Here is a 16,794-nt window from a genome sequence, read left to right on the forward strand (position 1 = left end):
CAACATGTTGATGCAAAGCTGTGCTGCTGCTGTGCACTTGAACCCGTCTTTACGAGTTTTTAGCCCCTCAACGTCCAATTTGACCCCTCTGTTCCCCCTTAAGTCGCTCCGAGGTTGTTAAAAAGCATCGCATCATCTCATTCTGACTCTTTATTGTAGCTACGTGACATTTACACTGAGTCAAATGTTCAATCCAAGACCTGAGGGTGTGTTTTTGGACGTTTCATAAAGATTTCAGCTTGACATATTTTGTACTTTGGAAACGTCGGGATCCCCACCTGGATTTCAAATAAAGTTATCTAGAATTGAGTCATGTTTGGCTGCACAGCGCCGGCGTGCACCGACTGGACCACCAGCAGGTTAAATGAATCAATGCAGAGAGACAGAACAAAGATAAAAAGAGATGTTTGCAGCGAGAGCAGAGAAAACAACAATCATTTCAGCCATTTTTGTACAGAAGCAGTATGTTGTTACAGTTTTTCTTCCATGTGTACTGAGAAAAATGTGTTCTGAAGATGAAAACAAGACAAAACCATATGGGAGGAAAAAGACGAGCACTGTGAACACTGAAATTGAAGATGATTCCCCTACTTGATCAAAAATACAGGAAAACTAGAAGAAAAACATGAAAAACATTCATGTTATGTAAAGAAAAAGGTCACCTTGGTAAGATTTACAGGATGTTATCACCACATAAAACACCTGAGTGATCACCTGACCTCTCTGTCCTATAATCATATTGTCATTACAGCATTTTATTGACTCATTTCTGCTCTGAAATGATTGTACCACTTCTCATCAATCATCTTATGTTTGTTCTTTTTTGAGAGGCGGGTGAAACGTCAAAGAAAAACACGTGCAACACAGATATTCCATCGTTCATTTTCTCGTTTGCTGATCTGACTGGATAAATGTTGCGTTTTTCTAATGAAGGCTGGCATGTGGGCAAAATCCTTGCAGCTGTTCACACCTGGAAAGTCACCTGAACCTCACTTTGATGCGATGCGAGATAAATGTTGTGTTTTTCTTATGTAGTTTTGAATGTGTGCTTCTGTTTGATTCAGCCTGTTTGTTGAATTTGCTTTTAGTAAAAAGAAATACGTCGGTACTGAACGTCAGTCAAGCGTCTAGGAAACGTGTACCGTCGAATCATTATCTGAATTACATCCTCTGTTTGGACCCTGACAGTCATTCTGGACTGAACTTTGATGTGATATCGTTACATTAACACAGATGTTACTGGTGACTGTCTCGTCTGCCATTTTAATTAGATAAACATTAATTATTCTGATGTAGTTTTGGTTGAAAAGACAAACTAAAAACATTTAACAGAAGTTCATACCAATAATTGTCTGGTTTACTTCTTTGACTACCTAAATCGTGCATTTTTCTTATGCAGTTTTGAATGTGTGCTCATGTTGCCTTTAAAGACAATGTTTATCGCGCAGATTCTCGTCATTGTCGGATCGCAGCAGCTGGAAAGTCACTCTGGACTCCACTCTGCCATGAACACAGACACTGACAAACACAAACAGTCAACAGACTCACTCGCTCCGACCATCCCCGGTGTTTGCCAGCAGGCCAGCAGCAGCAGCAGCAGCCCGGGGTCCAGGTGAGGAGACGCGGTCATAACCTCCTCCGTCTCCGGGCTCAGGCGCACACACCTCTGGCTCTTCAGCTTCACCTCTCCTTCCTCCCCCCTTTTGTGTCCTCTTTAACTCCCCTGTGGCTCACTGGAAGTTTCCCCCCTCCACACCTGCAGGGTCACCACTGCCTCCACATCATCTCCATCCTCATCTCTGCGCTGCGTCGCTGCTCTTTTTTTTTTTTATTCCCCAATTTGCGCAAAGTAGGTCAGTAGGTATGCAGCTGCGGATTCACAGGGGCTGAATGAATGAAGGACACTTCTCGTGGACGCGCAGCATAATCCCGCAGCCCTCTGGAGAAGCTAACAGGTAGTTCCCTCCCTGTCCTCCCTGCGGGCTCAATTTTGCGTCATGGCCGGCGGCTGGAGACGCTTAAATCCGCCCGGCAGGTGGAGGTTCAGCAGCGCGGACAGCCCCGAGGCAGGTCGGCTGTCATGTCAGCGAAGAAAAAGAAGCAGAAATCGTGCGTTGGCCGAGGATTTAAATAAATAAAAAGACAGAAAGAAGAAGACAATAGGGTGATGATTAGGCGCACGAAGGAGGCTCGGAGCGCAAAGGTGGTCCGCCGGATTAATCTGGCAGATTATGGGGAGCCCGGAGGAGGAGAAAATGTCTGTCTGCAGGAGCTTCGTGGTAACTCCTCCAGCCAGCCAGCCACTCATAAACACTGGAGAGCTGCACGCTGCTCCTCTCAGCGCCGAGACTGACGTTCAAAGCCTGCTGTCACTACACAGAGGATGGAGGAGGAGGAGGAGGAGGAGGAGGAGGAAGGATGGAGGGAGGGGGGCGCATTTCATCACCTGCACGCAGTCAGTAATAAACTGTTGATTACGCGATCGGATTACCAAGACTCACCTTGACAGGACTGGAGTGTAATAATCGTATCACACACAATGAAATCATCATGAAAACCCACGAAGCGTAAACTGAGAGTTAATGTTCTTTTTGACCTTGGAAAATGTGTAATATCGTTTCTCAGAGGAGGAAACATCCAAACCAGTCAGAGAGTGTAAGTAAAGGTGCAATCCGGAAAATGTACTTAAAGTATTAAAGTGCAGTTGAATGTTCCCTGTAGCTGCTATATTATTGTATCATCCCTTCAATAGATTCTGGCTCATGTTTTAACAACAACAGGATTCTATGCTTACAGTTGAAATGGAGCTAATTTTCAACTATTTTATTTATATATATGCCTACAAATAATGATTATTGTCATTAGAGAGTTATCTGCTAATTATAATAATTCATTGGTCTGCTCTGAAAACATCAAGAAAGTCATCAGAATGACTTAGTATCACTGAAGAATGACTAGTAACTCGAAATAATGACGTAGTATCTCTGAAGCATGACGTAGTAACTCGAAATAATGACTTACCATCTTGGAAAAAAAAAAATGTAGTCTGTCTAAATCTGACTCAGTATCTTCAAAAAAATGACTTAGCATCCAGAAGTAACAACTCAATATCTCAAAATAATTACTATCCTGAAATACTGACTTAGTTTTTTTCTAAATAATGACAAAGTATCTCGAAAGAATGACCCAGTACTACAAAATAATGATTACTATCGCAAAATAGTTGGAGACTTTGGCGATATAATGGTTCCCTCCATCATAATTTTGTGATACTGGGTTGTTATTTTGAGTCATGACGACTTGTAGGGTCTCGTTTCCTTTCTTAACACTTGCAGTTACAAACTTCCACACGAAACATCCACAGGAGACAAACAAGGTAAACTTAGCTGAGAGGAGAGACACTGTAAATGCTGTATTGATGCGCGATAATACCACCAATAAATCCCTGTATCATTATTGTAAAAGATCCGCTGAAGTATTATGAGCCTGGAACTGTAATTGGAGAAAAGCTGCAATAAAAAACAGGTAAAATGGTTCCCCAGAGTGACATAACAAGGTGGGGTTATAGATTTTCATTATAAAGCGAAAGAGAGCTTATTATTTTCTGCTCGTTCTGTTTTTTTCTCACAAGCTTTGGCACTCACACTTCTATAAAATAGGGGACGGAGCATATTGACCTTACTTGTAAGATTGACTCCATAAACAAAGGACATGGCTCCCGACCTTCTGCAAAGCCTTTTCTGTGGTGTGAACTGGCATTTGTCCCAGATATGGTGTCAAAATAAAATACCTGCTGTTTAATAAAAGTCCCTGTTCAAACCCAGTGGGGCAGCGGTGACAGCTTTCACACGTCATTAATCTTTACCTGAAGCTTTTTTTTTTTTTCAATTGAGACTCTGATTTATTTCACCCATTTTTAGCAGCGCACCAGTTATTCCACCGCAAAGTCACACAGTTTGACGTTCCTGACGTGGCATATTGATTCAGGATCAAACGCCGCTTGAGTTTATACTTTCGATTTTTCTGGGATCAGATGGCATCAAACGTCTCAGAAGGCTTCAAAGGGGGCTGAGACAGAAGAAGCAAGATTCTCATGGTGGAAGTACACTTGTTTTATTTCGTGAAACTGCAACAATAAAAAACCTTCATCCTTGTCAGATGAGAGTCTGACGTCTGTATGGATTTTGTCAGGAAACGTTGTCTGTAAACAAACCATCACATGTTAAAAATATAAGTACTAAAAAGCTGCTAACGAGCGCTCCACCCTGAAAAAGTGATCGATGAATCTCCCTCCAGGCCTTCACGAAACTCTAAAGAGACATTAAAGGTTTCACGAGTGTGCAGATTACCATTTCGCCTGTGGAGGGAGGATAAAAAGTCCTTCAGACTCCTGAAAAGTTTGGAAAAGCTGAATCCATGACTGCAAACCAATTATCAGGCACACACTCACCATAAATACACACATATTATATACACATGTTAGATTATAAAGACATGATTCATATTTAAAGTGTGCAATTATCTTTCATACATCACATATTATTGTATACATGTCAGTCTGTATGCTGTATCCTTTATGCTGTGCAATCACACTATGCAATTATATTTATAAGTATAATACCAGACGCCACATGTGCATTTCATGTATTATTGTTATTATTTTTATCATGTTATCATCTTTGGGGGATTGTTTTGTGCCTTTATTATGATCGCACCATCTGGAGATTATGAGAGTTAATAGGGGAGAGAAGAAGCGATAATGTTACAGGTGTTCATAATCTTTATGTTTATTTTATTATTCTATTTTTGTCTTGTTCTGAATTTTCTGTCACTCTCCTTATAATCATCTCATTTGTTTTACATGACTGGCAGCTGTTGTTTATTTTCCTGTTGGTATAAAGCCATTTGGTGTTTAATTATTATATATCATCTGCAAAAAACAGTATAGTATAAACATCAGAACTACATATTTGGGCGCATCTGTACAGTTATTATGTGGTACAGACTTTGGATGAAGCAATAATATAACACTGCTGCCACCTGGGGTCGCCAGAGTGTGACCACGACACCAGTTGTACTGAGTATTTCAGATATTCTGGAGCTGCTGGTTCTACAGTTACTGTCAACTACACACAAAATGAAACAAGACACTTCCTCTACAGATTGAATCTTCAGCACCGCCTGTCATCTGTTTTAATCGTTTGCAGCTGTGAGCAGCTTGTCCTGCCCGGAGTCACCGACAGCAGCACGCTCAGAAATCAAGATGTATTAGTATGCACAACGAGATCTTTAAGCCCAATTTTGTAACAAGCTACACATCTTAAACAAACAGCTTGGGATAAGTAGCGCTGGATTGGGGCACAGCTTGAGTTTGAGTGTGAGTTGAGGAGTTTTACTGTCTTGCAAAAATGAATCGGAGTTTCTTTAGAGGGGCTTTTCTTCCACACTTTAAATCCCTTTGATGGACAGTAAAAGACGCAGGATCGACCTGTGAGTATATCTGAAATAATCCAATAATACAGAGGCAGTTGAGAGGCTTTACAGCTTAGTTCTGAAAAGTCTACGGGGTCACAAATCTATGAAATAAATAAATTACACAGCCATAAAATCAGTCTTTTCTTTTGTTGACTGGAAACAGTTGAGCTGGTGGAGACATCAGCTCAGGGCGCCTCCCTGTGGCGATTATTTGGACCAACTGGGAGAAGATGAACGCAGGGAAGATCAAGAAACATGCTGCAGGGTCCAAATATTGCATCTGGTGTGGGAACGCCTCGGGATCCCCCCCGCAAGAGCTGAGTCATGAGCAGGAGGGACAGATGTTGCCGAGAACAGGGAGACTGTAAGAACAGATATAAAAAGGTGGTGCTTTGAGGGAAAACGGAAATTGAATCAGTTGTCTTTGCAGCACAAACAATAAAAAGAACTTGGAAAGGTCATAGTGTGAAAGCTGTTTCCACTTCAAGTAAAAGTCTCAGTAGCACACCGTGAAAATACACCAGTGCCAGAGGAAATCCTGCATTCAAGGGGAAGGTTGCCAGCACCTGTGGATATTTCAAGCCGTTTTTGTGGCGACCAAAACCTTCTATTTCTCACAGGAAGTCAGACCATCTCAATCCGATGACCAAAACAGGGACTTTAAGACACAATGTGATATTTTCTGGACCCTAAACAAGTAGTTTTCGTGCATAAATCGCTGTGACACGAGCGATAAAGCAAAGAAAAATTCTACCTAAACTTTTATTTGCCTCTCCTGCCTTCTTAATGAAGAACTACTCTGTTGCTAATCATCGTGTGCTCCCAGGACCTGAATGTCCTTGATGGAAATAGAAAAAAAAAAAAAAACAAGCAACAAATCGACGGGAGTGTTAAAAAGGATGGAAGTCGAACATCACGTTACCTTGAGTAATGATTTTCATTTTGACTGGATGGAGCGATGTTTTGGGTGATTTTAGGAGGACTGCAGGGAGAGAAAGCACTGTTTGTTAACTACTTTATATACCGCTGGTCGGTTTAATCTACAGCGGTGCACCATATTGTAGAGGATTATCACATTTCCAGTGAGAATCTATCAAAAGTCAGAAAACATGCCTGTTTTCAGCTTTGTGATGATGTGTCCCCCTGCTAATCTGAGGGAGCATTTAAAGCTCAATCACTCAAAATAAGTTGATTAAAACTGAATTAAAATACCTGTCTTGGTCGCCACAATCATGGATGGAGATCATGCGACTTCCAGGGAAAATCAAGACTATTTGGGTCGCCATAAAAAAACAAAAAAAACAACCTAGGACTAAAAACCACCTGGTTGCGATGCCACTAAAACTGACTTGAATGGTTGTTTGGCAGCACTGATATGCCACCTCCATCCCCTCCACTGCCCGATGTGAAATATGACCAGGATAATAACCTAGGACGTGTCTGTGGTTTGCAGAAACGTTGACCGCTAACATCACATCCTGGAGACTCGGCTGGGACACGAAGTTTATGAAAAACTATCTGAGAAGTTACAAAAAGCTGCTGGACTGATGTAGAAAACACAATATTTGCCCCATAATTGTCGTGGAGTAGAAGTATAAAGTTGGAAATACTTGTGCAAAGTAGCTCAAATTCGTATTCGTATGCAGCATACAAGCACAACATCCTATAACGTCCACATAACTTTCCAACTTTCTCCCTGCCGCCGTGAAAAATCTGATCATTACCACAGAATCATGGAAGTTTATCGCAGCTGCAGTTGCTTTGTTGTTAAAGTTCCACTTTACTGCTCAGCTTGATGAGCTTTCCTCTCTCTCCGCGCTCCCAGGAGGACTTGTTGGCAAAAATCAAGTGTCGCTTCTCTCCCTCTTGTTTATTCCAGTATGCTAATGTGTTTCTGCTCTGTGGTGAAAAAAAAGAAAAAATGCCCAAAGTCGAGATGCAGAGTGAAGAGGATTAAGGTTGGCTGCTGCTTTGAATGAGACACAATGCAGAATAAATTATGAATGGAAGTCCTTTGATTAATTTCAGGCTGGCATTTGGCCTTTGATATTTGAGTCTGCACTCATTTTTCTGGTGTTTATTTCAAGTCTCGCTCAAAATCCAAGCTTGAACATCTCATTGTTGGATTGATATTATTGTCTGATGCAGGATCTGACATTTTTCATACAGGCTCTGTCTTTTTCTGTCACGTGATCGGACAATAATTTGCACTTTTTATTGATTCTAACGGCTGAAACTGATGGACTGCTGGACTTGTGTACCGACTCTCTCCACCAAGGGGAGCTAGCAGCCTACAGTACCACACATGTCCGATGGCAACGCCAAGATTATGAGTCAACCAACTTCAGATCATGTCTTCCTCCAGCCGAGCACACACACACACGCACGCACACACACACACACACACACACACACACACACACACACACACACACACACACACACACACACACACACACACACACACACACACACATCCATTCCAGGCCCAGTGAAACGAGGCCAAACCACATCACCATGCAGACATACAGTGGGATTCGTCTGGGCTCTTGTTTAACCTTATTAAGCTCTAAAAACAAGAGCGATCGTCACTCAGGGATTGTTCCGCCTCAGTGGTGCTAACTGCAGCTGGACAGAAATTATTTAACAGCCAAACAAAGAAACAGTGAGATGCAGTGATTACAACATGCACACAAGCAGCATGAGCCCGCAGCAGAAAATACTAAATGAATCAAAATAGTGTGAATTGATGGGTTACGTTTACTGTTTATCATAATGATTTTATTACTTAAAAGCACCATTCATCAACAGATATGTGTTTTTTAAGGCTGAGACTGATTATTCTGAGTATTGCTCATGTCCAAGTAACACGCCACTGCATTTTACATGAAAGGCACTCATCCAAGTGCATCAGCAGCTTCTTAAAACAGCCTCCACCCCCTCACACCACAAGATATAATCCATAAAAGGGGAAACTGGAGGACATTACAGCTTCTACACCAAGAGTGCATTTAGAAAAATAAAATACAGATGGATCGAGAACACGACTGAGGGGCCTTTCTCATACCACCTCCCACACCATCTCCCCGACCACTTCCACTTTGGTTGCATGTCCGTGTGGAGGCTCTGCCACGCTAAGTGCCATCCCAAACCAATTAGAAGGGAGTGAAATGGGTTTTAAAAACCTCCAGCGGCGAGTCTACACTGATGGTGATTTACTGCGCACGTGCAAAGCTGTTTTCTGTTTGTCATGGAAGACGCTTTGTACAAAACAAGTTCCCTGCAACTATGAACTCAAACTGATCAAACTAAGATAGACATTTAATATTAATGTAAACGTTGCATTGTTTTTTTTAGATCAAGTACATCCTTCTCTAGTCTAGAAAAGGGTAGACATTTTCATTTCAGTCTTGTGTTTTTGCAGAGCCTGTTCCAAAAACCCATCAGCTTCAACATCACAGTGAAAAACATGATATTTACCAAAAATTGCAGCTTTCAAAAGTTCCTTATACCAAACCATGGTTACGAAAAAAGGCACTTCCTGTTCAGATGTTTACATATTTCAGAGAATACCTGTACATAAACATTTTGACTGGCTGGTGGTGTTAGAAAAGTCACTAAAGTCCCCATCAATCATCCTCTGGGGATCTTGAACGTCCACAATTTCATGGCAACCCAAACTAATAGCTGTTGGGATAAATTCACTCAAAACCACAAATAGTGACACGAGAGGAAAAGTCACAGAAGCAACTAAATCACAAGGATTCATCCTCTGGGGACAATGAATGTCTGTATAAATCCATCTAAAGATATCATGATATATCAGAGGATGCCTGTACCTGCTGGTGGCGATTAGAAAAGTCAGTGGATCACAAAAGTCGACAAGATTCATCCTCTGGGGATCATGAAGGTCAATTCATCTAATAGTTGTAAAAATATTTCACTCAAAACTAGGAATTGTGATATCAATGTTTATGTAAGAGGAAAAGTCAAAGGATCACCCAAGTCCATAGGATTCATCCTCTGAGGGACGTGAACACTAAAACCTCTCGGCATGAGCATAAAAAGCCTGAACTGTCAGCACGCTTTATATTCACTAAAGAATATTTATTCAAGAAACATGTTGTGAAACAATAGTTTAATCAACAAATGAATGAAAATGTGTGCTGTTTATAAAGCACTGAGCTTCAGGGTTCAATCCAGTTCCTCACAGCTGAGCGCTTCACGCTACCTCACAGAATCCCTCTGAGATATTTAATGCAAATTCAAACACAGAACGACAACGACGGCAAGAATTACAAATGAGAAACGTTCCCTGCTGGGTTGCACTGTTTAATGGACAATGTTTTTATTCAAAGACTGTCCTGGCATGACTTTCTTGATTGTCTCACATTTCCTCCACTTATATCTTCCATTAAAACTGCCTGATCTTTACTTGAGGGCGAAGGGAAATGAAATTATGAGGCATTAATTAGAATTCTTTAATTCTTCGCTAATGATGAGAGCCGGCCATGCGTGGGCTAAGTGAGCAGCTCCACATATGGCGCCGCAGCCACAAGGAATGTCAGTTTTAGTGAGCAGCAAATGTGTGGCCACGTCCGTCCTGCAGACGCTTTTACATAATCCGGTTTGAATGGAAGGAAAAATAGCGGCGAGGGTTTGATACACCAGACAAAAGGAAGAGACATTAATAAGATAAAAATCTGAGTGAGATTCCGTCCAGAACTTCATGTCGGTAGATAAACACAAATTAGGCTTTTGTCTCAATGCTCAGCTCCTGATTAATGCATGGAGCAGCCCATTATAAATTCATACAGACGCAAGCACTAAATGTCTCAGCCTCATTCACAGGAGCGTCTGGCTCCGCCTCAGTTCTCTCTCAGACACATTTCTTTTGTGTTGTCTGTGATTTTAGAGAGTTTCCTTTAACTTTCTTTTATAAATCTATTCTTTTTCATCTTAAGACTGTTTGGTAGACGAGAGGACACAGAGGACACTGACATTTAATGACTTTGTTTCTGTGTTTAGACTTCGATAAAGCAGAATGGTGTCTGATTTGATCATTGACTCGATAACAGTGTTGTTTAAGCCTTTCATAAATATTATGTTGATTTTATATGGAGTAAAGACACTGGCCAATATATGGTGATACAGGTATGAAAGCTGTCAACACTTCAGAGAGAAAAAGATGGGCAGTGATACCACCTACCAAAAAAAACAAAAACCTTCAAAGATTTTAGGAAATAGGATGTCACAGTTCTGCCAACACTGTGTGACAAACCAATCGGGCTCCAAGACCAGCACTGAACAGTGAAGAGATGATGCTCACTGGGCTAAAAAGTGTCATGAACTCCCTCAAATGACTCCATGTTCACCACAAAGAGACATAAAACAACGACGAATGGACATGAAACAACCACAAATAGACATATAACAACCACAAAGAAAGCTAAAACGACTAAAAAGAGACAAAAAAACAATTACATTTCACAAAATTAATCACTTGTCCTTCAGTGTTTTGCCTCTAAAAAGGACAAGTCAAGTGAGCTTTGTGTCTCATAATGAGTCCACAGGGTTCCTTAAAAATATGAAAGCACAGCATCAGTAAGTTGTTTTTGTAATGTTCAGCTTCACGGGGCCAAAACTGGTGAGTAACCTCCCTCGAGTTTCCACTTTCGCGCTGAACTTCCGCTTCATTAAGCTAAACCACTTCACTCAAGTGACTCTGGATGTCCATCTTGCACTAAACTGCACCGTACATGTTTGAAACTCCACTTCTGTCAGAATGCCCACAAAGCTGTTCAAATCTGCGTTTAATACAGAAATCCAGGATTTTCTCTTATAGATTCCAATCAAAAAAAATCCTTAAATCTGCCTGAACATGCCACTAAAATCCCATGTGAACAAAGAAAATATGCGATCCGTGAAAACATTACGCATCACACTCCGCCTCACCTCCGCCCTCGACCCTGAACGTGCCATTTAACCGGCCTCCCCCTACGCTTACGAGCACACGTGGTCCTGACAAGTGTAGGGTAACCAGCAGGCCCTTTGCATACACTATAGAGACACTTGAACACACACTCACATGCAAACAGAGACACTTCCAGTATATTCAGGGCATCAAGGCTTCAGTCCTACTGACACCCAGGGGAACTTGTGTCCTTTGTCAAAGCAACTGGTTCTGCCGCACTGGCAGCTTCAGCTAGGAGGCAGCCGGGCAATATGTGTGTGTGTGTGTGTGTGTATGTGTGTGTGTGTGTGTGTGTGGGTGAGAGAATATGAGAGAGAAAAAGAAAGGAAAAAACAAAGAGAGAGAAATGGTTGTGTATGTGTGTTCTGCATGAGGATTAAGCACTGTGGTTGGCTGCCATCTACATAAAATGCAAAAAGGTACCAACGCTCACATTCAAACTGTTTGATTGACAGATGGTCCCCTAGCAACAGCGCACCATGAATCATTAGCGACGAAGACGAGATGTATCAGCACTTCATCTGTTATCGTGAAAAAAAAGGGGGAGGAACTGCAGCCAAAAATGACTGCACTCAATTATAAAAACCCAGTGGGTTCACACTTTATTTCTTGGCATTATTAATTCGGAGCTCTGCAAAAAAATTAAAAATGAAAAAAAAACCCTGACACTTCCAGCCTCTTCTAAGAATCTTGGCAATGATTTTATTATTATTTCACTGTATTTTCATCTATCATATCCTTCAGATTTCAAGAGATGCTTGTCTGAGTTGCAAGACTAGAGGATGGGAGCGGTTGTTGCACTTTTCTTGTTATACTTGTGCAATTGTTACTGAGGAAACAGGACAAAATATTACAAATGGCACAACGTTAGTGGAGAATATAGGCGAGCAGGATGAAGATGTAAATGCCTAAGAGTCAACATGTCACAGAATAAATCTATTCATGCATTGATTTAACCAATTATTTGTGTCTTGTCGTAGAAAGTTAAGTCAACATCCTCCAAACTAAATGTGTTTTATAAAATATCTGTTTTCTGGAATGTCTTTTTTTGTCAAATGTTGGGTTTCTGAAAAGTTGTACTTTCGGGAGTGTCGTGTCTTTGAATCGTTGTTTCACATTAGAATCATTTTCCATGGCTCCATTATTTATGTCACGTAAACTGTTTGTCTACTGTACGAATGCAGCTGTTAAATATTTAATAAATGCAGCCTGGCTGTTTGAGGCGACTCCACTTCTTCTCGACGGCCTGAGGTTGTCTCCAGTGTTTGTGTCGCGGGCCCTCTAACTTTGCTAGTCAGAAACTGTCCTTCTGAGGTTCAGTGATGTTCCTCCATGTGTGTGCGAGTGTGTCTCGTCTCCAGCCTCTGGCATGGTCAGGTCCAATTTCTATCACTGCGCTCTTTGGATGGGCTAAGAAAATGGTTTGCTCTGCCACTGCAATGCACCAGTCATCCATTTTCTCATCTATCTATTTACTTATGAGTTCACGTACCTTTCCTACATACACACCCATCTGTCCATCGATTTATCATCATCATCATCATCATCATCATCAAACCTCTGTGTAGGAAATCATCTCAGTCCCAGATGTGTATTCTTGCTCTGCCTGCCCTGCAGTTACCGTACCCATAATCCTCTGGCTCATATCACTATAGTTCAGCACATGGTTGCCCTGCTCATCATCCTCATCTGATTTCACAGCCGTATGTGCCCAGCATCTTAATATGTCAGATCTCATCGCGTGGCACGAGTCTAAATCCTATCGGGATTGTTCCAGGGGAGCCCACGTGTCGACGCACTGTGTTGATTAAAATAGATTCCCGTCGTACAGTATTTGTTGTTTGTGACTCAATACCAATGTTCTGTCCTGTATTAACACCAAGGTAATCCTCGGATTGAAGCGGACACCCTGAGAAAGATTCAACGCCTCTGTGTGTCTACGTCGGGACAAAACACACTGAAAATGTCAGCAGCAACGGCAGCTCTATCTCAGAGGATCCGAGCGTACTGCTTGTGTTTGTCGACGCGGGCTTATAAAACACAGAAGATCAATCTGCAGGCAAAATGATAAGAAGTTTACCAGTGCGTATTTGCATATACTACCAAAACTGTAGGAATACAAAGCAGGTTGTGGTTTCATAAAATGTACCTATTTACACATCGAGCAGTTAAGGGTCGACATTATTAAATGTTTGGAGCCAAGTTTGTGTTCATTTAATGAATTTAGGTCCAATGTTCACTCGCTTTTAGCTCCCTTTTTGGTCTCCACCACCTACTTTGGGGCAATATCTCCCCTTTTTCATGTTCACCAGCTAATTGCTGACTTTGTCTGTTGTCTATTTGGTACTAAGTTGGTAAAGTACAGTTAGTCTGTTTTTTGCTGAAATAACTTAATAACAATGGACAATTTTCTGACATGTTATAGATTGATCAAGAGAATACTCCAGGAAAGGGCTAGTTTTTGGCGGCATAAGTCTGACATAACTAGTGTTTCTTTTAATAGCATGGAGTCTGTTTTTAGATATTGTATCTGTGAAGGTAGACCGGAAAAGATTAGGATTTACAAAAAGGATTACATTCTATTATTCGCGATTGACTTTTCCTCCATTTTCATTAGATTGTTTTGTAAAAGTTTTTTTTTTTAAACATAACAGCATTTAAGTGAGTACATTTTGTTTGTCTTTCTTTATTTAAAGAAAGGTAACTAAATCATTGGTTGGAGTTAAAAAAAAAAAAAAAACACTTGACCAAATCACTGCAAATACAGTCCAAAAGATAGAAGTAGACTCATATCTGAACTTTCAAAATGTTCTCCAACAACTTTTCTAAACCTATTTTCTGTTCCATTTCAAAATCTCCATAGAAACATCAAGGTTAATATTTCATCCATCCCCCTTTAGATGACAGCTTGCAGGATTAATAAGGGAAATACAGCATCCCTCCATGACTCAGTGCCGTCTGCTCATCAATGTGTAATATGCTCTCCCTTGTGTGTGACGTGTTTCTCTATCTGGACCCTGCAAAAACTAAACTTCCTTGCAAAGTATCGTGCATCTACATGGTACAGTATCTTTCTTTTTGTACACTAACAAAGCAGGAACACAGTGTTTGAGCCCAGAGGAGTCAGACACTGTCAAAGTTCCTCACCAAACGCAAGTCTATTCAACATCGGTTTTTGCCAGGAGGCGATGTGTACCCATTACTGGCTGCATTGACCACACGAGCAGAGAGGGTCAGGCGATATTTTCCATTAGGAACATGGGGCTGCTTTGTGTGGAGCAGCTTTAGAGTTACGGGCCAAAGCTTTTAGAGCACGCTGAACACTTACGGGAGGTTTATTGTTCCCATGACACAGGAGTGCCTCAGTTCTGGCTGTCGGGCTTAAAGTCTTCACATAAAAGAAGATGGTTAGACAATCAAGAGGAAGAGGGTTCAAAAGGACTGCTGCTTTTCATCTGAGATGACATTTATTTATGTCCGAGTACAGCGTCCTTTCTTTTTGTTCATTACCTTTAACATTCCGCTTGTACAACAATCTCCTACTACATGCTCAGAAAAAACAAAGAATATAGGAATCCTGTTTTATGCAGAGCTTATGAGAAGCCATCCACCTTAACATGATCTTCCTGAAAGAAAATAGAGACTGGAGTTCTCAGATGGCTTTACAAACACTTACATTTAAAAATAACAGAGGTGTGAATCTTTGGCAATGTCACAATTCGAATTTAGTACCTATTACCTAAGACAATCTTCTTAGGGCTTCTGTTTTCTCCCTCTGAACCCCTAAATCTTTCTCTGAGACTGTCTACTATTGGCTTTTATTGAGTTCTGTTGTTAGTCGAGAGGGCCAACGGCTAAAAATTGGATGTAGGACAGTATCTTAAAGGAAATTCACCAGATTTGAGCAGCCAGGCTGCAGGAACAAATTCACTGGAGATACAAGATTAAACTTTCTGACTTTTTCAACAGGAGACTAACTTGTCTTATCAGTTATCTGTTATTTCTCTGCCTGCTCTTTTCTAATCATTTATTGTATCACTTATCTGTTGAATATGGAATTCAAATGCAACTTTGTGTGTGAAGCACTAACACACTGGGGCAAAGGAAAATGAAAAAAACTATAAATATTCTTCTGCTGGGAAACTAGAGTAAAAGATGGAAAGGAAGGAAACACTAAAATGGTTTATTGTTCTTACTAAACAAAAGAAATGCTCCAAAAAACTTTTTTCATTCAGACTGCCTGTTTCAAAATGTTATTGCTGCTTTGTATGGAGAAATCTGGGTTGTGATTCAGCAGAGTGAGTAAAATGCTTCAGTGTTGTGTTTGTATTAGAGTTCCTGGCACTAAGCTCATGAAGAGGACAGCCTTAAAGTAAGAATTATCACTTTCTGTGGCCCAAGTTAAGTGCATTTAAACAGTTCTTAATCTTACTTACGGCCTCAAAAGGCTCTAAAACAGCCACATTATCAAACAATAAATTCTAATGAAAACAACACCATACTGCACTAACACCTACCATGAGAAGACAAAAATAACAAAAAATACTAAAGAAATGGTAAAACATAATAAAAATATTAGGGTAAAACATTATTAATCACCAGTTTAATCCACCCATCCATCCATCCATCCATCCATCCATCCATCCATCCATCCATCCATCCATCCATCCATCCATCCATCCATCCATCAATCCAGGGAAGCTTAATGCCAAAGGTCGTAGACACAGAAAAGCAGTGGGCCAAGAACATTGCCTGATTTTATGTACAAACACTGATGTTATATCTCATTTAAACAGAAACAAACTATGCTTGCAAAGATAATTAAACATCAATACACTATAGTTATATGCAAAGATGGACATGATGGTGATAATGTGTAATCATTATACTGCTGATCTGACAGAGATTCAGGCAAAATGTCTGAATGTAAAGGATGTAAAAGCAAGCAAAAGCTATTTCTAGGAATTGTTATTGGACTGATGATTATGTTTGTTGGCTGGGCTCCAGTTGTCAGACAGTCAATGATTACATGGAAAGTCATTGATTGCAGTCTGGCAGAATTAGCTCAAAGCCAATGTGACCCATCACTCTCTCACACACAATTCCATCACTTTACCAATTACAATGTTTTATTACTTTCTAGCTGAAATAATACTTTGATTTTTCACCTCAGTTAAGGACAAATGTATGAAACTACAAATACAGTAAAACTGGTAAATTGGTCTGATAATATTTGACTCTCTGAATTTCTGAGACTCTTGTTCTCATCTAAAATGTTAATGGAATTCCAGAAATTCCATAAAATTGGTAATTTCAATACACATCAACATTTTTTTTTCAACAAA

At 40.6% G+C, this 16,794-nt stretch overlaps 1 protein-coding gene across 2 annotated transcripts in view; it reads right to left on the reverse strand.

Moving 5' to 3' along the window:
• The window catches only part of LOC119015339 (fibronectin type III domain-containing protein 4-like), a 52,172-nt gene that overhangs the window by 22,862 nt on the left and 12,516 nt on the right, over positions 1–16,794 (reverse strand). Inside the window, exon 1 of one of the 2 annotated variants that reach the window (XM_037091162.1) lies at positions 1,549–2,377. The exons of the other annotated variant lie outside the window; for it this stretch is intronic. Coding sequence (XP_036947057.1) covers positions 1,549–1,630 — 82 coding nt within the window. The 5' untranslated portion in view covers positions 1,631–2,377. Of the gene's footprint in view, positions 1–1,548; positions 2,378–16,794 lie in introns of those variants that run through there. 2 annotated transcript variants of the gene reach the window in all.

Source organism: Acanthopagrus latus, chromosome 24 (assembly GCF_904848185.1).
Source record: "Acanthopagrus latus isolate v.2019 chromosome 24, fAcaLat1.1, whole genome shotgun sequence".
NCBI classification, from domain to species: Eukaryota; Metazoa; Chordata; class Actinopteri; order Spariformes; family Sparidae; genus Acanthopagrus; species Acanthopagrus latus.